We start from the raw sequence: 24,058 nt of genomic DNA, 5'->3' as shown, positions 1-24,058 counted from the left end.
TCATTATAAGAGATGTTAGTGCTATTGGCCTAAAATCATTTAGTGTTACTACATTTACAATTTTAGGCACAGGCACCACAATAGCCTGTTTCCACACTTTAGGGACTCTCTGAAGAGCAAAAGACCATTGAAAAATATTACAGAACACTGATGCCAATTGCTCAGCACAAACCTTAATTAAATACCCCCCACACTGTAAAAAACAAAACAAAAAGAAAGCGTAGATAAAACCTATTTAGTTCCTCAGCCAATTGACTACTAGAGTCATACCCAGGTAATTTAATTATCTTAGTCTCACACCCTTTAGATCCAGTTATAACTGTCATCACTTTCCAAACTGACCCCAAATTATTTCTACTCAGCTCTTTCTCTAGGTTTATTTTATAATTTAACTTTGCTTTCCTCACTTACATTTTAATCTCTTTCTGCAGTTCCAATCTTTTTACCAAATCGCCCTCATAAAATACTCTACATCTTTCATTCATAAGTGCTTTCAAGGATTTTGTGAACCATGGCTTATTATAAGGAAATATTTTGACAGTCTTACAGGGGATGAGCATATCTTCGCAGAACAAAATATAACTACTAACAACATCTGTGAGTTCATCTATATCCATGCAAGAGTCATAAAATATGTCCCGGTCTGTACATTCCAGGCATCCTTGCAAAGATGCAGTAGACTCCTCGGACCACACTCTAATATTCTTAGTTTGTGGTTTTTCTCTTTTTAAAACAGTTTTATATACTGGGACAAGCAGGACAGTATTATGGTCCGCCGCCCCCACAGGAGGCTTAACAACAGACTTATATGCACCTTTAATTGATCCATAGGAAAGATCAAGAGTCTTGTTAAAACGTGTGGGGCAGAAAACATATTGATAAAAGTTCCGCAGGCACTGCTTCATGGAACATTTATTAAAATCACCCATAATTAAATTCGGGGCATCTGGAGATATGCATTGCAGTTTGTGCACAACACTACCAAGAGTCTCTGCTGCGTTTGCTTCGTTTGCCCTCGGATGAATATAAACCACGGTAACGAAAAGTTGTGGAAATTCCCGAGGGAGGTACTGTGGCCGAAGTGATACAGAGAGTAATTCAATATCTTTAGTACACACACTCTCTCTCTCACAGTAACAGAACTGCACCATTCGTGGTTGATATATATAGGCAAACACCACCTCCTTGCTTTTTCCCCGTAACTCCAGGGCAGCGATCGGTACGAAAAGGGATGCCAAACCCATCAATAATTACAGAATTATCAGGGACACTGTTCTTTAACCATGTCTCAGTAAGAGCCAAGATACAAGCATCCTTATAATCATCTTGAAAACGTACCATTGCCTGTAGATCGTCGATCTTACTTCTGAGGGACTGGACGTTAGTCATGATCATAGACGGGAGAGGAGTCCGGTTTAGCCGAGACTTCCTCGGCTTCCTCTGACGGCACCCATTCACTGCAGAGGATCCATTGTTGAGTAAGTGATATAATGCTAAATTTCTCCAAATCTGTTCTGAAGAAGAAACTAAATCATCTACATCTTGAATGTCCTAATGACTAAATTTTCAGCAAATTATCATTTTTGGGTAAACTAGGTCTATTCCTTTAATGTCTATTGTGCTTATGTTCCATAGAACATACTGTAACAGTTCCATAGAATTGGTTTTAAGAATCTGTCTGCGAATTATGATTTCTACTGCTTTCTGACAGCATGAGAAAAAAAACCTGGATTCTACATGTATGCATTCATGCACACGCTTTCTCCTTCCTGCTTTCCATCAAGCACCTTAAGATAACACTCAAGTAGCCTTATATCTGTACAGAAACACTCACACGCATAGTCTTATCTCCTTCTAGACAGACCTCCTCATATTCTAGTGGATTGTGTAAAACCTCTCCTACTGGGGATTAGATCTTTTAAGAGTGTTGCATTTCAATGCAGTTCCTGTCTTAGGTTAGCCGTCCTCTGGGATACAGGAACACTTTCACACTGTGCTCACAGTTGCGCCATTGCGAGGTAAAAATGTTAAGAGAGCATCTACTGTTGAGGGGAATCTTTGGCATTAAGCCCGTGAGACCAATGTGAAGATGGACAGCAGATAAAGATGGCTCAATCTAATCTCACCTGTTATGTCGCCCTTCTTTTTCTGAAAATAGATCCTTGGAACAATTGGGCTTGAAAACTTTCTGAGAAGTTTGTAGAGGTTCACAGTCTTTTAAAAATGGCCTTTTAGATTCTTCAGGAAATTAATGGTTATGATGGGATGCCCCACAAGATAATCTTGTCCAATTGCGAGGGAGTGCAGCTGAACGATTTAATTACTTGCCAGTGCTTATCATCACAGTCCATCTTTTATCACTCCTTTGTTCATTTCAGCTACCTCATTTAATTTATTGGAGTATCTTGTATAAATTGGAACTCCAATTATTCAGACCAATCGGGTGATTACTGAAAAGAAATGTGAGGTTTTATTAGAAGATATGGGGAGTACAAACTAAATTTAGACTTGAATAATCTCTCTCATATTTTTCCTCAGAATAGACCAGGTTGGTCAAAACTGTGAGAAAAATTAAGACTGATGAAGTGTTACATGACAGGACAAACAAGGCTATTGATACGATCCATCAATCACACTAAAGGTATAGTGATCTGTATCTGGAACTCATTACTTAGCTAATATAATAAAATGTTATGTTTACTAATGTATATAATGTACTGTATTATAATTAAATGTAATTATTTATGAAAGTCAGTTAATAGAAATTTGACAAAGAAAGCACTTTAGACTAAATTCCAAGAGCGCGTTACATCCAGCAGATGGCGACAATTGACAGCTCTTTATGGGTGAGTCATTTATTCAATAGATTCATTCAACAAACTGATTCGTTCAGGAACTAAAAACATGCCCTGCGTCCCAATGTGCATACTATCCACCCTATATGGTATTAAAAATTACTAATACCACACAGAATTTAGGATAGATAGTATGCACATTGGGACACAGGCCTGATAACCGTGCTGTCATTGAATCATTTATGCAACTGATTCGTTCAGCAATACTGATTCATTTAGAACCAAAACACCTACTGTGAGGAGACTCGAGACTTGATCCTGCTTTGACTTCGTTTGGAGTTTTTGTCGCTGGTTGAGCAAAAAAACAGACAAAATACCTGGCCATATAGTGTCTAAAATGTAAGTTACTCAATATTAACTTCTTATTTATCGAACTGTTGCGTAAAAACAAGCAATATCTCATTCACAATCGTGCTGTTGTTTACACTTGTTTGTGTGCTATTGCTTTACGAGAAACAGATTTTGATTTTAATTACCGGTAGGTACTTAAAAAATGACATTAATTTGAAGCTGATTGAATTGTACTATATAACAATATAGGTGGACTAATAATACATAAACAATATTATCATTAAAAAAATAGTCAACAATATTATTGTATTACTGTTATATATCATTACATCTCAATAAACAGACTGTTTAAAAAAAAAAAAATAGTCTGTATGTTTGAACATTTTTCTGGAGTGAAATGGAAATTTTAAAACCAATTTATAAAATAAAAATGAGACATATAGGCTAACTCATTACACTTTTAAGTTGCTTTGGATGAAAGCATCTGTTAAATGCATAAACATAAATTTGTCCTTTTGGATACTTAAGTTCAAATTCAAGAATTTAAATTGAATTTGATTCGTATTTAATTAGTATTCAGTTCAATTCTCAATGGCCTAGTCTAGAATGTACACAACATACACATCTACCTGCTATTTGACGGGACTAAAAGACTTTCTTCTGTGACTGAGGGATGGTTACAAATTATGATTGATCAACCTCAAAGCCCTCCATTTTCTAACCTATTGAGTTTGATTTGCATCGCCCAGCTTTTATTCACAGCTGTGACCCATGTGGAAATGAGGGGATCAGCGATTAGCCAAGCGTCCACGGGATGTGTCCAGCAGGCACCGCAGAGAGGATGCTACTGGAGAGCTTTTTGGGTTTGTTCAATGCATTGCCATTCATCATCTCTCATTACAGGGCCTAGTGACTGGTGACCCAGCGATTCAGTGCCACAGATACAGAACTCTTCATCCACCCCCATCTGTTCCAGTCCATTAGCTTGGGAGATGGGCCTGAGCCTGCGGTAAATGCTTTCCAGAACATTCTAATCCCACTCATCTCTGTGTCTCTCGTTGCAACATACCAGCTACACCACAGAGATCCATTCCATCCCCATGACAACAGCGACAACATCCCCACTTCCCAGTTCCAGATTCGGGTCTGTTCGCACATACTGTCATGAATGGAGTGTTTATGTGAAAACTGTAACTTGAAAGCTGCACGCAAAATAGGACTAATTCATAATTATTCTGAAAAAGACCATGACACGATATGTGACACCGTAGCTAAATCACTGCAGACTAATAAGTGGGATTTTCTAAGGGGAGCATTGCTATTTCTGTTGCTCATACTTATGTTAGGGGTCTAAGTATTACAATTTGGCAGATAATTCATCCTGCACCATTTTTGCAACAGACTTAAAAAGGTATTAGCAACTATAAAAAAAATATTTTAATCAGTTATAGTGCTGTCAAACGATTAATCGTGATTAATCGCATCCAAAATAAAAGTTTTTGTTTATATAATATGTGTATGCAGTATACATGAATTATGTATATATAAATACAAATGCATGCATGTATATATTTAAGAAAAATATGTTGTTTATATATTAAATATATTTATATAAAATATACAATTTAAGAATATAAATATATAAATGTATATACATGTAAATATTTTCAAAATATATACTGTATGTGTGTATTTATATATACATAATAAATACACACAGTACAACATACATATATTATGTAAACAAAAACTTTATTTTGGATGCGATTAATCACGATTAATCCTTTAACAGCACTAATAATTTAACACAATATTTAAAATAATCTATTAGTAATTTAAAACCAATGTATTTAATTTTGATGTTTTTAAATATAACAATGACATAAGACATTGTCCAAAGAATTATACATTGTCTAATAATATAAGAAATCTATTAATACTATTTAATAACTATTTAATTAGATTTTTATATAAAAATGACAAGTTTAGACATTGTCAAAGAGTTTTATGCTGTAATAAATGTATAAAATAAAAGAATAAAAACAAAAAACACAATATTTTTCAATATAACAATAGAATACAAATAAATATATTATATATTATGGCTTAAGTAAACGATGTTGTATATACTGTGAAGATAATTATTTATTTTATATTAATTGTTCAGTTATTTAGTCAATAACAATTTAAGATAAACAAGTATATTTTACAATTAAGGTTAGGCATTGTTTTATATTAGTTTTATCTTTAATTTTGGCTGGCTCTGTCCTCAGTTGCCTCTGCAAGGATACATTTTGTCGTCCTCTGAGGAACATGCTGATGATTCATCTCCCCTCATGTAAGGCAGAACTCCTCAAATACATTCACACGCTTTTATCTATTAACAGAGAGCAGGTTTGGCATTTTCAATAGGCTGTGGCCATTAATGACACCATTAAGACAGCAAATCTGCTCAGCCCACACTAATTTATTCATGAGCACACCAGGAACTCATCCTTTGAAATGTGCAATTGACCTTTCCACTGGCTTTTAGTACTAAAGCGGCCGTTGTTCGACCACGGTCAGGCTTATTACATGTTTTAACACATTGGCTGCTGTTGTTTGGTAAGCGTTCATTCATTATGTGACCGAACCCTCGCCAGGCCCATGACTAGCTTGGGAAGGGAGTGGAAAAGAATCTGTATTGTCTGACTGCAGGCTTACAGATGAACTTTTTGAACAATGAACAGATGAACAAAGCAGCATCTGCCCTAATGATGTTTTTAGATTGTGTTTGTGAGCAGAATACTTCCACTCAGCCGCCATCTCTCTTCCTGTTTAATCAGGGAGCCAATTGAGGTGTGCACTTCCCTTTTTAATCTGCCTTCTACCCCAGATAACTCATTTGACTCCCTGCAGACCTTGTGTAGTTTTAGTATGAGCACTGAGAGTAGATTGAGCACATGGTCCCAGCTGGGTAAATGTGTGTTGGCTTCTGTTTAAATAGTGTATTGATCATTTAGAGGCAGCTTCCTTTTTTATTTTTTTATCTAGGCACTGTTTTAAATCGCTCTTCCAAAAGTAATTAGAAAAATATGGAAAAATGTGGTATGTTAATTTAAAACATAATAACTTTAGATTACATTGAGGTAGTGTACTGTGTAATGGTGCATTGCGTTTGTTTAAGATTAGTTGTAGTTTATATGACTAAATATAGATAACAGTGACTGCTTCATTTTATGCTCAGTTTAATCGGGTCAATGAAAGTGGGTACAATGTACATGTTTTTTTAAAGTAAAAAACCTTAGTAGAAGGGAAGGTGCATTAAATAAAACATGAAATCATATCGCATCTGGCCAAAATATCCATAATAATGCTTTCTCCAGTGAAAAAGTCCATCCCCTGTTCTTCTCTCACATCAAAATCCATCAACATATTTGTTTAGAACTGTTTTTGACTTGTAAATGGTGCATATTTCTTTGCATGTTGATCTGTGCATAGTTATCTCCTGATTCAGGCAAGATTACTTTTTCACTGGAGGAAGCAATATTTTGGATAGAAGCAAAACATATTGAGGTTAAAACATATTGATCTATTTGTGATCTAATGTTAAATTTCTCCAAAACTGTTTTCGAGATTAATGATGAGAAACAAACTCATCTCGGATGGCCTGAGGGTGAGTACATTTTCAGGAAATGTTCTTTTTTGGGTGATTTATTGCTTTTATCAAAAATGTCCTAACTTGCTCTAAAATGACTTTCCTTTTTGTTTCACGTCAGAACAGCATGGCTGGAGAAAACAGTCCCAACATCTTTCAGGCACTCCTCTCTAGCCACCTGTCTGCTATGAGCATCGACGGACACATGGAGGTACGTATTTGGCTGTTTTCCTCCTAAAAACCTTATGGCATAATTATCAGAGAGGTTGCAGTTGTGTGTAAGGTATTTTGAATGTTAGAATTGTTCAGAAATGAAGAAACACAAAATGCAGTGTCCTGAAGCTCTGTGCTTAAAGACAACATGAAATCAAGTGGCACTATTTTAATGCACATTCTTGATCTTATTGTGCATGGTTCACTGGTGCATGATATTCCAAATGGAAAAACTGTAATCTTTGTAATCTGTTTTCAAAATACAATAACAATATAATAACTTAAAAAGATATATGCTTTGATGTTCGATTTTACATTGACAGTAAAATGGAATTAAATGTAGACTATAAACAATGTATGTACAATGCATATGCATATATTTATTGTAAATTTAAAATATCTCATCTATCACAGATCTGTTTAAACGCAAGCTGTTGTGAAAGGTGTTTAGGTGGATTTCTTGAAAAATTACACCACAGCGGTCAACACAGTTTATAATCAATATTGTATAATTTCAGCAAAAACATTTTCTGTCACAATTAATTTTTAAAGCTCTGCTTTTTATCCATTCAATCAAAATTTCAACATATCAGACAGTGTAATCAAGCAACAAATTTCATATTAGAAATTATGCTGAATTCCATTTGTGTGAAGAGAGCAAAAGAGATTAGCATGTGCTAATGAGCGTTTGATGAGCCAAACAGGAAGAATTCAGGCCAAATTATTTGTGCTTGGCATTGGACACAGGCGCCAAGCACTAAAACTCAGATGCATATCATTCTAAAACAAGTACAAGCGGCCAGTTAGGCCATCAGAACTCCTAAAGAGAGCTGAAGAGACAGACTCAGAGAACCCTATAAAATAATAAGTGCTACATCAGTACAGTACATGCTGCAAAATAATATCAGTATCTCCTCTTCAAGGTTGTAGTGCTACTTTGAAGGAGCCCAAATCACTCACTCGCTCAGACTGCAACATCAGCTCGTCTATAGGACGACTTCTGAAGGATCAGATGAGAGACAGTCCTTCAGGGTTTGAATGAAGAGAGCGAGAGAAAGAGTGCAATCTGCCCCACCGCTGGTATCAAATGACCTTCACTGCGCAAACATATCCATCTGTTGTGTCTGCAAAGGCGATGACAGACAGCCAAATAGTGCCTTATAATTAAGTAAAAATGAAGCAGACATCAAACTCTTAACGATCCATCTCCATTAATGTCTGTGCAGGCATTTACAAGATTTTACTAGCAAACGCTCTTGAAGGACAGACACCCAGCCAAACATCTGCGAGCATTAATAATGTATTGATTGTTTTTTAAAACAAGACAACGTACAGTGTTGTTTATAATCATATTTTTGCCATATTTACTATCACAAATGATGAATACAGTAATTATTTCACATTTCAGCTGGCACTCATAAGAGTCTCTTTTTGAATAAAAGAGTTTGACAGACAATTTCTGTAAACAAGTTCAACTGAATTACAATTTCTCAGATCAGCAGAGCTGTCCGTCAAAGTTTAATACAAAGTGAATTGTCTTGGCAAGCTTGAAAAGTCTTTTTTGCTTTCACTAATTAGCCCAAAAATATTTTTGCTGCGTGCATTTGCTGATTGAAGTATTTTGATGTTTTTACACAACGATAAAAACACCAAATAACAAGAACAATTGGCAGTAATTGCCAGGAAAGTGAAAGCCACACTCATCTAAATGCTGTCATGAAAGGTTTTACTGTCATTAGGCGGACATGATGGACGCTCCAGTCAGAGTTGGCGGGGCATTTTATGAAACATGACATATGACCTTTAAACGGGAGCGTGTATTAATCAGAGGCTGAATGAATGCATGTAAACTCATTAACAACATTTGGCCTTAGCTACATGTCTGATCCCTAAGCTTTTTCTCATATCCATAGGGGAGACGTGAAAACATTAGAAGAATAAATTAGTATAATTAATACAAATGCAGAAGAGTAGATTTTAAAGTAGATTAAAGCAGAGCGTTTAAGCATGCAAAACTGTCTGCATGACTCTAGAGTGGTTGCTAGGGTGTTTTTCTGTTGCTAAGGTTTTCTGAGTGGTTGCTAGGGTGTTCTGAGTGTTTGCTTACAAAGTTAAAAGAGCCCACCCATGTCTCAATGTTATTCTGGAGTTGGGTCAATTTAAGTCAATTTAAGGAAGTCATATACAGCTGGCTTGAGGGTAAATGAGAGTAAATCACAAGGTAATTTTCATTTCTGGGTGAACTATCCCTTTAAGAACCAACACCTGGTTAATTTATGTGGTCGTTTAAAATGTATTTTTTAGACCTGGAGGAGTCAAATAAACTTTTGTAATTGTAACATTTTTTGTGATTATATCAAGCTAACCGCACTATTTGAGCTATCATTCCGTTTAAGATATGGATTCCAAACAACACTGAACTGCATTCACTTTTATTGTATGGACAAAAAACCCACTGAGACACTATTTTTAAAACTATTCTTTTGTCTTCCACAGAAGGAAGTCTTACAGAACAGTATATGGAACAACATGAGGGTGAGTAAATAGTAAATTTTCAGTTCTGGGTGAATTATCACTTAAGTGAATTCTGCTACTATTAGATCAGATACAGAAGAACGAATCTGGCAGCCTGAAATTAAGTCGGTAAAACTACAGGTTGAGTTTCCATACCTGAAATGTTCTGAAATGCATGAGATGTATTTGGTTTTAATGGAGACTGAGCTGCTGGGCTCAACACTGATCCAGAATGATTGACAGCAGTGTTAGCACTGCCCACATGTCATTTACATTTATTCACTCCCATTATGCATGCTTGTCACTATGCATCAGGCTACAATCAATGCTGTGTGTGTGTGTGTGTGTGTGTGTGTGTGTGTGTTTGTTTGTGAGTGAGATTATTTTGTGCAAGCATGCATGCATGCATTTGTGTGTGTGTGTGTGTGAGTGTGTGCACACATAGACACTACTTTATCATCGCATAAAAGAGCAACAGATGACTACTTCATTCAGTGGGAATGACCCAAGACACGGTATGATGTCATCCACCTGCAGGTGGGCGGCATTGCATCATTCTTGAGGGCTGTAGATTCACGTCTTCTCCTATTATTGTCATTAATCCAGCACTGTGCACCGAGCCAAGCTTGCAAAGGCAAAAAACGTGTGTGTGTGTCTTTGTCTGAATGTGTGAGTCAGAGCATGTGAGTGTATGGAGACCATTCTAGCCGGCAGATGGCCACCCGGAAGGGCTTCATCTCTGGCCTCATTGGCTGTTCACATCACAGGCATGCTGGGATATAAACACACCTGAGCCAAGTTTCTCTCTCCCTGGCTGCAGCGAGAACAATTGTTGTTCTGCAATTTGTTGTTGTTTTTGTGTCAGTATTAGTATTTCTAATGCATGCGCTTTGTAGAATAACAACAAATAAACCCAGTAATCCAGTTAGATTTCTCATCTGAGGTTCATGTACGTAATAAGCTCTAATCACAGATCAGTAGGATAAATAAAAAACCTAGAAATACCCAGGCATATGGTGTTTGCCCCATGTTTATTAGACTGGATCTGCTTGCCTATAATTCTCCTGGAGTTTACAGCACCTTGTTTTGCCTCCCAGACTTATCGTTGAGTATGGAAAGCCTGGTGACACCTGGTCTGGGTGTTTGCTTGCTGGGGCAGAAATAATCAGCATGTTGTCAAGCTGAAGCAGGACTCAGCAGAAAGATCAACGTCTTTGGTGTCAGACGGGCAACGAGACACATGCTGTTCCCTTTAATTTCCTTTGTCCAGGGATCTTCTCGGTCTGAAATCCCCACTAAAAAAAGATAAATTAATCACATTTAATATTTTTAAATTGCATTTATTTATTTAGGGACAGTACACATTAATAATACATAACAACATGTTAAATGTAATAAAGCCAAATTGGCTAATTTTCATCCCTAGTCCTCTTTTGATTAATTTTGAATGTTTGTCTATATACGTTTAATATATTTACTTTTTTTTATTTGGTTAGCACATTAATTCTGGTTGCATGCTGCTAAATTAATGTACGATTAATTTGTAGTCTCATATGCATTTATTTTAAGGAAAATAAACATTATTAGACAGTGTATCTCAGAAATACATAAATTAATTTTGTGCACTACTGTATTTTTTGTAGTTTTTGAGAGAAGTCTCTTATGATTGCTAAGGCTGCATTTATTTAATCAAAAATACAGTCAAATAAAGTAATATTATGAAATAACAATTACAGTGGTTACTATTTGATTATATTTTAAAATGTAATTCATTCCTATTATGCAAAGCTGAATTTTCAGCATCATTACTCCAGTCTTCAGTGTCACATGATTCTTCAGAAATCATTCTAATATGCTGATTTGCTGCTCAAGAAACATTCCTTATTATCAATGTTGAAAACAGTTGTGCTGCTACACATTTTTGATTCTTTAATGAATAGAAAGTTCAAAAGAGCAGCATTTATTTGAAATAGAATTCTGTTGTAACATTTTAAATGTTTTTACTGTCACTTTTGATCAATTTAATGCGTTCTTGCAGAATAAAAGTGTTCATCTCTCAAAAAAAATTAAAAATCATACTGGCTCCAAAATTTTTAAAAAGCGGTGTGCCTTAAAAATGTTTTAGTACATTAAAAGTTAACCCTGAATAATCTACGCTTCAGCTTTCCATTTAATTCTTGGTAAACCTGTTCTGTGTGAATAGAATTTAAATATGTAGTAGTAAATATGATTTTAATTGCACTTTTTAAGTGTCCTAACGAGCCTGCTAATGGTGTGAGTTTTGGGGCTGGACTATTTGTTTGGCTGACCAACGGCAGACTGGACTGAGTGTTGAAATCATTATTTTTGCAAATCCATTTGGAGCCACTAATGGCAGAAATATAAAACACACTTCATCTTTGCAGAAGACTCCTGTTGAAAGTCCTTCGGTAATGAGAGCAATTGAAGGTTTTGAAAGCCCAGGTAAGGTCTTATGTAAATTACCTGGCTAGAAATTGCCACCTTGATTCAAATTGATCAGAAATGGCGAAATTACCTCCTTAGGCCCGAAACATACTCTATGCAAGTACGTGAGCGCAAATGCTTCTAGCTATGCAAGCTCAATTTCATGCACCATTGAGTTTTGAAATGTGTCAGAACGCAGTTTATGAAGCAATACAAGTACACGTTGCATTCACAGCTTTGCCTCAAAGGGTGCTACTGTGGAGTTTAGCATTTGCGTAAACTGTCTCGGTCAGATTTTTCTTTCAAGAACAAACATAAAGTAGGTACACTGGATCAGCGAGCTGGCAATGCTTTGGCCATGCATTCACGTCTATGTATGCTTGAGTTCCTTGCATTTGTGAGCTTCACATAGCCTTTGAATTGACAAAGATACTGGGATTATGAAATGCAGTGCATTCAGACCAGTAATTGAGCAGATAAAATGACAAAATAGCAATGTTTTTGCAGTGATTCGAACACCCATTTTCCCCAGTGCCACAATAGCGCAACTGTCAGACAAGGGCTGGTTAATATAGAGCAAGGACGGAAGAGAGAGATGGATAGAGAGAGATTATGAGGCGTGGTAAAGAGAGTAGAGGTCACTGATGGCTTTATTACTGTAGTGTAATAAGAAATCATCCGGATGGAAAGAGGACACCTGTCATGGTCTCGTATAAAACTTTCACACATGCTCCCAAAATACAATAGTGGATTTAACCCATCTAGATCCAATACAGTGTTGCTGGAAAGAACTTTTGAACAGATTATTTACTTTTTCATTTAAAGAGCCAGTGAAATTGGAGTTTTGTTGCTTTTGGCTGTTGGCTTTGAGTTTATCTGTACTGGATGCTATAGTGTACTGCTGAAAATTGACGAAATTTATTGCCATGAAATGAAAATTCACTGTTTACCTCAAAATTTCTTAGCTGGATATTTTAGTGAAAACAAGATAACTTCAATCATTTAGTTAGCTCCTTAAATCATACACTTTCATATTCATAATTAGATTCTTCAATCACATACTTCACTTCATCTGCTTACAATTTTTTTTAGTGCAACATCTCACAATCCAATCAACATCGATGCAAAGAACCAAGGCTTTTTTTGATAAGCCATTCACTTGGATGTAGCCTACGTCTATATACTTCCATTTCAACGTGATTTTAAGAATATTTAAATTTATCTTGTTAAGATAAAAGTTATCTTTTTCTTGCAGAAAGGTGACAAAAAAAGAACACTGCATTTGTCATGACCTGTGTTTTTTAAATTTCACTGTGAAAATATTGGGTGAAACAGTAATCTCTACAGGTCAAAAGAAGTACATCACATCTGCTCTGTTTTAATGGCTTTCAAATGAATGGAGACAGATGCCTATTTTTAACATCTGAGTGCATCAAGGGTGAGATCAAACAGGAGGTACGCTTTGGGTCAAAAGAGTTAGCTAAGACTGATAACGGTGCAGACACCTGTCAATCAAAGGGTCAGATCCACATGTGTAGAGAACACCTGCATCCACTACCCTTCAGTTCACCTGAGCAGAACTGTGGCTCTATTCCAAAACCTAGTGAGCTGCCTTGCAAAGGCTTATAGACAGCTGCTTTATAAGGCAGCATCCTGAACAGTATGGTTTTAACATGTTGCTAAGGTAACGATGCACTCTAATAGACATTTTTAAATGGAAAATTCAGTCATCTTTTCTTCTCTATTGTGACATATATCAAAGTTCTCAAACAAGAAAAAATGTAAGACAGGACTTGGTTCAAACTGTACAAAGGTAATATGAAAATGTAATTACTTTGCTTAATTTTTATTGATAACTTAAAGTATTGACTGAAATAATTGTAATATACATTTCTCTATTTATTTATTTATTTTTCACCAAGCTTGTTGCATTGTATGATGGGATTGGCTTTTCCATACAAGATGCATGCAGGGCTACCTTAAATTTTGTCTAAATGGCTTCTGGAACAGCATGTGCATTAATAGCTTGCTTATGATCCCGTAAAATGGTGCCTATGAAGAAAGCTCACTGTATTTTGGAACAGTGTGTTTTTCTTCCTATGAGAGTCTGTTTTATGTGAAGTTTTGAATCAGAAATATGCTGTGAGATTCCGGCATTTCTCAGTCTGTGGGAAGGTTTTTGACATTTTATTGTTACTTTGGCATTTGAGATCTTTGTTGACCCTCAAGACCTTTTTTTTCCACTGTGCTGATGTTTGTATCATGGGGGTGTTGACTGATGGGAAAACTGAACATATTTGGCCTTGTTTCTACATGACCTGAAGCAGGATTGTTTGTAGTACATACCTGTACCTGTATATCTGACATGACTGTATTGTGTGTGGCTCTCATAGCTGAATAACAAATTAAAGGAACACTTCACCCAAAAATTAAAACTTCTTTAGCCTCAGAACATCTAAGATGCAGATGTTGTTTCTTCATATGAACAGATTTGGAGAAATTTAGCATTAAATCACTTGCTCATCAGTGGATCCTTTGCAGTGAATGGGTGCCGTCAGAATTCAAAAAGCTGATGAAAACATCACAAAAATCCACAAGTAATTCACACAACTCCAGTCCATCAATTAATGTCTTGTGAAGAGAAAATGTGTGTTTCTAAGAAAAAAAAATCCCTCGAGACATTCTTAACTTCAAACTATTTTTTTTTTTTTCGGTTAATATCAGAACTCTGTCTGTATTTTGCTTTCTCCATTGAAAAAGTAATCTCATCTGAATCAGGAAAGAAATTTGCACAGATATCATATTCCAGATATTATATATTTAGATATTATAAGCCAAAACAGTTCTAAACAAATATGTTGGTGGATTTTGATGTAAGAGGACAACAAGGGGACTTTCCACTGGAGGAAGCTTTATTATGGATTATTTTGACCAGAAACAAGTTTAAAGTTAAAATTCCATAATGACAAATTTCTATCATATAAACACACAGATTTACACTTCACAATATGTTAATTGATGGACTGGAGTCGTGTGGATTATTTGTAATTATGTTTTTTTTTATCAGCTGTTTGTCTCTCATTCTGGAGGCACCCATTCACTGCAGAGAATCCATTGGTCATGTGAAAGCAAGTGAAATCTGGACCTATGAAGAAACAACTCATCTACATCTTTGATAACCTAAAAATGAGTACATTTTCAGTGAATGTTCATTTTTGGGTGAACTATTCCTTTAAGGAAGTCATTCAACCAGCTTTGCCCTTTTTGAAGCTTTTTTGTACAAATACAAGTGACCTTATATTAGATGGTAAAAAGCAGGATGAGCAATCTTTCTGGCATCTTCCGTTGTGGTGTAATTCAAATTTCACATTAAAAATGTATGATGCAGTGACCGACCAAACAGAATGAAGTAAGAATGATAGAACTTTAGTGATAGAACAATATATTTATGTAGTGTTGACAGCCACAGTGCAGCTGCATGCTATAGCTTTACATATCTTCAGCACAGAGTATGATTTGCAAATGAGTCATACCAGCATGAGGGGAGGAGGAGGGGAAGAAGAACTCTCATCTGCAGTCCAGTTCAGCTACACCTCTCTCCATTTTTAATTCCGACTCCATTTAAGTTTCAAGGAGTCATGCTTTAATTTTTCACTTTATCTCCCTTCATCATTCCATCAGAACAAAAGCACTATTCCACTTGGTGAAACAATTTGATTCACCTGCAAGATCCTTTTTTAAATATGTATGTAGGCCAGCAGTCTCTCTTTGGCAGGTCATTTGAAATCATCCACAAAATTCCTATCATCTCTCGCTCTTTCTCTGGCATGTGAAAAATCAATCCAAAAGTGGCACCTTTTCAAGTGCTGCTCGTTTTAGAGAAAAACACTTGCTTTAGGGAAACAAATTCAAGGAATACATTCAGACTTTTGATACCGGTGTTCGTGTTACCGATTATTACGTAAACTACTAGATTTTTGTGTTTTCTAAAGGAAATGTAAGTGTTCTTTGCCATGCAAAACTTACTGCCACGATGCTAGAATGATGCTAGAAGGTTGCTATAGCATTGTGTTGCAGTCGCTAAGGTGTCTTGCTTTGTTGCTAGGTAGTTATTTACTGTTCCCAAGTCAAAAGAGACCATTTTAGGTCTCAATGATACAGCTTGAGTCCTTCCTTCGAAAGCAAACGTCACTAACTTGTTGCGTTTTCCATGATCGCAACACCTTTTTTACTAATACTAAAATAAATGCTCATTTAAATAATCATTTACAATGAAATCTTTCACCATAATCTCCTAATGAACATGCTTTACTGTAATACAGTTTGAGTTTGCTCACAAATGCTACTGAAAGGGTGTTTATTGCCATCTAGTGGAAAGAGATTCACATTACAAAAACATTTAATGGCAACACTAACAATACTAAACACACAAGAGGGCTGTAAACAAAATCTCCTTTTTTTGTTACGTTCATGTAGGAGTAATTATGTGGGATACATTCAACTGAGCTGTAAACTCCAGTGTCATAATAACAGGGTGTACGTGTGTCCTCAAACAGCTAATTGCCTGTAATTTGAGCATTTATTGAAACCTTACATTGACCTGAACTACTGTGCTTGGTGGCTTTTGAAGTCGCATGTGTCTTGTGTGCATCCAATGGATTTGTGGTTGCATGGTAAACTTGAAATGGTTATTGCGTATCCGACCTTGCAAACCATTTACATGCATATGATCCTCACAAAATGATAAATGACAGTTGTTTCTGCTTGGTTTAATAGCTGTTACTAATTGTGTTTGAGGTCATCCAGATTGAAGATAGAAGGATTTGGCTTGGATATTTCATACCCTTTATATTTCCTAACAGCATTCCTTGTCCTGTTGCCTCACATGCTGGTCATGAGTCCCAGCGTCGTCCCACTGGGATCCAGCTGTTCTTCGGACTGTCCGTTTTTTCCAGGAACCGACAATGTCACAGTCCATTACTGCAGGAACATTTATTAAAAAGAGCTTGTTCATTGATTCAGAACATTTTAGATGAATCAAAGTCAGACGTCAGAACTTCAAGGGCAGAGGAAGAGTCTCACAGGAACTCAAAAAGGAAACATGAGGTGGTGGTGGTGGTGAGAAACTGGCAGCGTTTTCATGAGGAATGAGGCAGGTTTGGGCTATTTTGTATATAAACCAAAGACGCCAACAAGAGCTGAAATCGAAAGAGAAGAGGAAGTTGTGAAGGACTTTTCTGAGATAGCAGCGTGACAACACCGGACCGTTTGAGAGAAATAAATCTCAGTAAACATGCAGCCCACTATGGAGGAGTTCGATTCAGAGGATTCTGGTGTTCAAGATGTGGGACCTCAAATCAACGGGCTGGTGGTCCAGATCCTGCAGACGATGTCAGTGCTGCTGGTGCGGATCAGACAGAAGCTTCTGGAAATGGCTATTCTGATCTGTGTCATTCTGCTGGTGTTCTGGGTGGCTTTATTCCTCTATGGCAGTTTCTATTATTCCTTTATGCCCACAGCCAATTTCATCACACCTGTCTACTTCTTCTACAGGTGAGGTGTTTACAGGGACCCAGCAGAATATGCTACCTTAAATCGTTTTCTTAATCAGGTTTTCATCTTGTTTTTCAGTAAACAAGCTTTCTTGAAAAGCATGTTTTTTAAGCATAGGCCTAAATTATTTAAATATCTTCTTTAAAAAAGAAAACACTTTTTCTTGTCCCATTCACAAAATCATTATTCATGATTAAGCATTAACCTCACAAAAATAATATGCATTAATCATACAAAAATATATAGTTTCAAAAGTAGGTTTTTTTGTAAGTCACTTTATATAAAAGTGTCTGCTAAATGAATGAATGTTAATGTAATAATTTATAAAAAATGATAATCCCGCACACTATCAGTCCATGCTAAATATAGAAATTTATTACAAAAAAGCGACGTTTCGGTCCACTGACCTTCATCAAGCTAATGTAATAATTTATGAAATTATGTTTCAAAAAATATGTGTTGCATATGTGTATTTGAGTATTTATTTTAAACATAAGACTTTTATGGCTCATATAGTGTGGTGTTGTATAATATGGAGCTCATACTCGAGGAGGATAAAAAAAACACCTTAGTTTGTGCCCAAAATATGCAAGTTGGTTGAGTTGCTGATATTTATATGGCCAAAAAATAACGCTAATAGCGGTTACTAATTGTGTTGCATTCTGTTTGATGTAGTCCAGACTGCAGATAGGATTTGTCTTGGATATTTCATACAGTTCGTATTTCCTAACAGCATGAATTCTCATAGCTTGTAATGTACTGTAAATCAATGAGATCTTTATAACAGTGAAGCAGACTACTTACATAGATATCATTTGTCACTCTATATCTCAACAATCTCTTAGTAAGATGCTTAGTTTTATGATCAGAGCTCTGTAGTTTTTAATGTGGGGGAAAACACATAATGTAATGCAACATAATGATGATTGAAAAAAATTATTTGATCCCCTGCTGATTTTGTACGTTTGCCTACTGACAAATAAATGATCGGTCAATAATTTTAATGGTAGGTTTATTTGAACAGTGAGAGACAGAAAAACAACAAAAAAATCCAGAAAAATACATTTAAAAAAAGTTATAAATTGATTTGCATTATAATGAGTGAAATAAGTATTTGATCCCCTATCAATCAGCAAGATTTCTGGCTCCCAGGTGTCTTTTATACAGGCAAGGAGCTGAGATTAGGAGTACTCTCTTAAAGGGAGTGCTCTAATCTCAGTTTGTTACCTGTATAAAAGACACCTGTCCACAAAAGCAATCAATCAATCAGATTCCAAACTCTCCACCATGGCCAAGACCAAAGAGCTGTCCAAGGATGTCAGGGACAAGACTGTAGACCTACACAAGGCTGGAATGGGCTATAAGACCATCGCCAAGAAGCTTGGTGAGAAAGTGACAACAGTTGGTGCGATTATTTGCAAATGGAAGAAACACAAAATAACTGTCAATCTCCCTCGGACTGGGGCTCCATGCAAGATCTCACCTCGTGGAGTTTCAATGATCATGAGAACGGTGAGGAATCAGCCCAGAACTACAGGAGGATCTTGTCAATGATCTCAAGGCAGCTGGGACCATAGTCACCAAGAAAACAATTGGTAACACACTACGCCGTGAAGGACTGAAATCCTGCAACGCCCACAAGGTCCCCCTGCTCAAGAAAGCACATGTCAGGCCCGTCTGAAGTTTGCCAATGATTCAGAGGAGAACTGGGTGAAAGTGTTGTGGTCAGATGAGAACAAAATCCGGCTCTTTGGCATCAACTCAACTCGCTGACCCCAAGAACACCATCCCCACCGTCAAACATTGAGGTGGAAACATTATACTTTGGGGGTGTTTTTCTGCTGAGGGGACAGGACAACTGGACCACATCAAAGGGACGATGGACGGGGCCATGTACCTTCAGCATGACAATGACCCAAAACACACGGCCAAGGCAACAAAGGAGTGGCTCAAGAAGAAGCACATTAAGGTCCTGGAGTGGCCTAGCCGGAGGGACCTGAAGGTTCGAGTTGCCAAGCATTAGCCTCGAAACCTTAATGACTTGGAGAGGATCTGCAAAGAGGAGTGGGACAAAATCCCTGCTGAGATGTGAGCAAACCTGGTGGCCAACTACAAGAAACGTCTGACCTCTGTGATTGCCAACAAGGGTTTTGCCACCAAGTACTAAGTCATGTTTTCCGAAGGGGTCAAATACTTTTTTCACTCATTAAAATGCAAATCAATTTATAACTTTTTTGAAATGCTTTTTTCTGGATTTTTTGTTGTTGTTGTTATTCTGTCTCTCACTGTTCAAATAAACCTACCTTTAAAATTATTATTATTTAGACTAATATCACAGAATCAGCCTAAATTCATCAGAGTGTGGTAGTTCTTGATGTTTGTCATCTGCTTGTTCATGTCAAATGTGTTTCTGATCAGCAGGACTGATTGTCCATCTCCCCATCACTCTATGTGTTCTTTCCCTGTGGCTAATGTCTCTTTACTGAAAAATGGAAAACACCAGGTAATCATCCTTGATCTCATCCTTGCGTAGTTTCTTAATTTTAAACCAAACTTTATTTTAAAGTTCTTTTTTTTGATTATCTTTTATTGCCGAGTTAAGTCGAAGACTATAGAAGGGACTCTGGTTTAGTATAGTATGTAAAACTGTGCATAGTATGCAATAAGTGTTTCAAATACTAGCATGCTACATTGTTGTCAAATGTTGTCACTATGGCATATTTATTTCAATTTATGTTCAGTTATGTTAGTAATAAATACATATTTATTTTGCATCTATCCAACTTTTTGCAAAAATTACTTTTTGGTGGTCTGATCAGATAAATCGGCGGGAAAATTATGTTAAAAATAAAGGCTGACATCCCTTTACTTACTTATACATGGCTCAGGTTGCATGCTGCACATATTGTGCAGTCAGAAGATTTGTGGACAAAGAATATTTGCATACTATGCAGAGTGGACATATTTAAAAAAGTGCATTGTGCACAAGTAGTACTCCAAATAAAGTTTAATTATAATTTTTATAACAGCAAGTCTTGAGCAACATGTCAGTAAATATGTTAATAGATTTTAACTATACTTAGTATGAAATAAATGTACTTTAAATATATTTCTTTTTTACTAGGGATTGCAATGCTGTTTTTCTCTTTCCTGCCTACTACAGGTAATGACATACGGTCAGCCCTATCAGATCACACTAGAGCTGCAAATGCCTGAGTCTCTAGCCAATCAGGAGCTGGGAATGTTCCTAGTGAAAATGACTCCCTATTCTAAAGACGGTCAGATTGTTGACATATCGACACGTTCTGTAAGTATGCAAAACGAGGAGACAGGTACACATAAAAAGCATTTTAAGTACATCAAATGTTTGCTTCTTGATAGATTGTAGTTTCTAAAATGTAAATTATTCAACTAGTCAAATTCATTTAATGCTTAAAAGGAATAGTTCACCCACAAATGACATTTCTATAAGCATTTACTCACCTGTACTCACATTATGCATGTCAAATGGCTTCAGGAGACTTTGAATATAGCACACAAGTCATTTTATGGTGCTTTACCATAACAGAATTTTTATTTTCACATGAAATTTCCTATTAAGTAACTACTGCAAAATGTAGGTTCACCAGGGCGAGACTTGTTATTTTTCTGAACCCGTTTAGAACATTTTGTTTTTAAAATGCATCTTTGGTATCTTGTCAGATCGACTCCCATTCTCTCTCTCTCTCTCTCTCTCTCTCTCTCTGTGTCTCAGGCAATGCTCCATTATCGCTCCTCTCTTCTTCAGGCTCTGGGCACAGTGGTCTTCTCCCCCATGCTGTTAACAGGAGCGTCGGAGCAGAAGCAGTCAGTCATAGTGGAGCTGTATTCTGAATTCAAAGATGATTCTGTAAGTGATGGTTCTGAACACCCTAGCAACCACATTAGAACACCTTTAGCAGCTTATCTACAGTATAAGAGAAGTGGAACTAAATTTCGAAGCTCATTTAGTAAATTTGTCTCTCTCTTTTCTCTGTTCAGTACAACCCCACTGTTGGAGCCATCATTGAGATCCATTCCCAGCGTATTCAGATCTACAGAGCTCATCTCTACATCTTCGCTCACTTTACAGGCATCAGGTTTGTGTTTGTGTATTCCTGTCTTTTTGCTGGGTTGCTTAAAAAGGCCTTACGTTTTTCCATATTTTATTACTTTAACTAATGTGCTCTGTGTTTGAGATAATCAGCCCAACATTCATCAAACAGATGATGGTCTTTACGAATCTCTCTGATCTGCACAGGTACCTGCTGTATCATTTCCCCCTGATTTCAGCGCTGTTGGGAGTGATGAGTAACTTTACTTTCCTCAGTTTGATCATCGTTCTCAGCTTCCTGCAGTTTAATCTGGGCAGTCGCAGAACTCGTGGAAAGGTGCGCTGCTCTAAAATTGAGCATTTAATGTTCAGTATATAAGACACTGGGCCAAGGGCATACTCTATAAAAGTATGTAAACACAGATGTGAATGCTTGTAAATATGTAATGCGTTAATCATTAACGAGGAATTTCAAAACCTCAGTACTCAAAGGAGTACAAATGTATGGAAGCTTGTTTTTTTTGGCACAGGATAAAAAAAAACATAATTGTGACACTTATCTCACAATTCAGACTTTCTTTCTCATAACTCAGAGTTTATATCTCACAGTTCAGACTTTTTTCATATAAACGTAGAATTGCAAAATGGTAACTCAGTTCTGAGAAGAAAAGTCGGAATTGTGCGATAAAAACTTGCAATTACACTTTTAATCTGGAGCAGTAACAAACAAAATTGCACCAAAAAAAAAAAAGAATTGCAAGATGTAAAAAAAAAAGTCAAGAGATGTTGAGATGTAAACTCAGAATTGCATGAGAAAAGGCTGAATTTTCAGAAAAAAAACTGACCGTTATGTTCTAATGCCACACTGATAAAATGTAAAGCGCAATTGCTTTGTCTTACGAATTACACTTTAACACATATTTGGATTGCATCGTGTGAAGTCTAGCTTGCGTACTTGATTTCATGTACTTGTATACAGTATGTTATGGCCATTCTAGTCTTGAAATAGTGGAGTTGTGTTTCTTCTGTGAATGTCTGTGTTAACAACATTTTTCATACTGTGTTTTCCTTGCTTTAGGCTGTTATGCGACAAGAAGAAAATGATGAACCAGATGACCTGAATAATCAGTCTGAACCCCAGGATGAAGGAAAGGCACCAGGTAAAGTCTGGTTTATTCACTGAAATTTTAAAACCAATTGCAACCCATGTAGTAATTAAAAGGGTCAAATCTGAGAATTAATTTTGGAAATTTACTTTATACTGGAAGTAATATACAGAAATGTATATTTGATTAAATTTATAGTGAAAATGATCAGTGCACATTAAAATCAAGGGAAAAATACCTGTATGACTTTGTTTCTTATGTAGAACACAAAAGAAGATATTCTGACCCCACTGACTTCATTGTATGAATAAATGGAAACATTTTTCAAAGTATCTTGTTTTGTGTTCCACACACAAGGTGGAGAGACAATGACAGAATTTTCATTTTTGGTTTAACTACCCCTTTACTCGTTTGCTAAACTAGCTTTTCCTGTCTTATTGCTTTTTTGATGTACATTGATCACTTCAACAAATTTGTTGGATTCCCCCCATTATTCTAGAAAGTTTCGACAGCATAGAGTGCAATTCGGCGGAGGTGGAAGAATCCATTCCAGACGTGGGGGTGGAGGAGAGTGACAGTGACTCCAGAGAACTCACTGAAGATGAATCCACCTGTGAGGCTGGGGTTGGAGAAATGATTTTGAGGCACAGGCATTTGTCACAGGGCACATTACAGTCACCTCAAGCGTTAACAGACATCACAGATAAAACTTACTACCGTGTTGGTGTCTGTTCAAGCTGCTAGAGAGCGAATGGAGTCATCTGCTAAATGAGGGTAAAGGTTAAGAAAAGCAAAGGCCACCCACTGGACTTCATAGATTTGGTAACAATGTCCTTGTTTTAAAAATGTGGACTTCATGCTAGCCCTAATCACTTGTATCATTATTGTAAAAAAAAAAATCAAGACAACCACAAATATTCAGTATAGTATTTTATTACCATTTATTGTCTATAAATATAGACATAACCTGTATATCCAAAACGGACCTTTATAGACATATCCTTTGTTGTTGTTGTTATTATTATTATTATTATATTCCACAACACTGAAAACAGTGAGAGTGTGCCAATAAATGGCCAAAGGGGGAGCATGTCATTTGTTTGTGGTTTATGTCTGGAAAATAACATTATTGATTTGCATTCATTTACATGTATTCCACTTTTTAAAAAAAAGCAGAGACAACTAGAGAAATATCCACTTGTGTTGTAAGAAGGAACTAAAGGATATTATTACTTTACTGCCATTTATAATAATGATTTTAACATGAAAACTATTTGAAAAATAAATAAATAAAGTTGTAAAAATATGTCATAATATTGGCTTTACTCTTTTTATACTGATTTTACAAATAAAAACACTGCATAATAGTAGA

The 24,058-nt window shown here is 36.3% G+C and overlaps 1 protein-coding gene across 12 annotated transcripts; it reads left to right on the top strand.

Annotated features, from left to right (window-relative positions):
* Window positions 1-1,143: 1,143 nt before the first annotated feature.
* bscl2l (BSCL2 lipid droplet biogenesis associated, seipin, like) lies at window positions 1,144-24,058 on the top strand. Of its 12 annotated transcripts, XM_058798851.1 has the most exons (14): window positions 3,027-3,194; window positions 3,896-4,290; window positions 5,420-5,484; window positions 6,762-6,801; window positions 6,905-6,994; window positions 9,493-9,531; window positions 16,818-17,508; window positions 19,927-20,011; window positions 20,672-20,815; window positions 21,263-21,397; window positions 21,529-21,626; window positions 21,788-21,917; window positions 22,659-22,740; window positions 23,186-24,058. In XM_058798851.1, the coding sequence occupies exons 7-14, from the start codon at window positions 17,249-17,251 to the stop codon at window positions 23,428-23,430; spliced, it is 1,179 nt and encodes a 392-aa protein (XP_058654834.1). In that variant the 5' UTR covers window positions 3,027-3,194; window positions 3,896-4,290; window positions 5,420-5,484; window positions 6,762-6,801; window positions 6,905-6,994; window positions 9,493-9,531; window positions 16,818-17,248; the 3' UTR covers window positions 23,431-24,058. The 12 variants fall into 12 exon arrangements, with proteins under 12 accessions (XP_058654839.1, XP_058654840.1, XP_058654844.1 ...); XM_058798856.1 differs by lacking the exon at window positions 3,027-3,194 and adding an exon at window positions 1,144-1,478 and having other exon boundaries at window positions 4,050-4,290; window positions 6,762-6,994; XM_058798857.1 differs by lacking the exon at window positions 3,027-3,194 and adding an exon at window positions 2,558-2,641 and having other exon boundaries at window positions 4,050-4,290; window positions 6,762-6,994.

The sequence above is a fragment of the Onychostoma macrolepis genome, chromosome 14 (genome assembly GCF_012432095.1).
Source record: "Onychostoma macrolepis isolate SWU-2019 chromosome 14, ASM1243209v1, whole genome shotgun sequence".
NCBI lineage: Eukaryota > Metazoa > Chordata > Actinopteri > Cypriniformes > Cyprinidae > Onychostoma > Onychostoma macrolepis.
The sequence above is the reverse complement of the archived record's forward strand: the minus strand, read 5'-3'. Positions and strand labels throughout refer to the sequence as shown.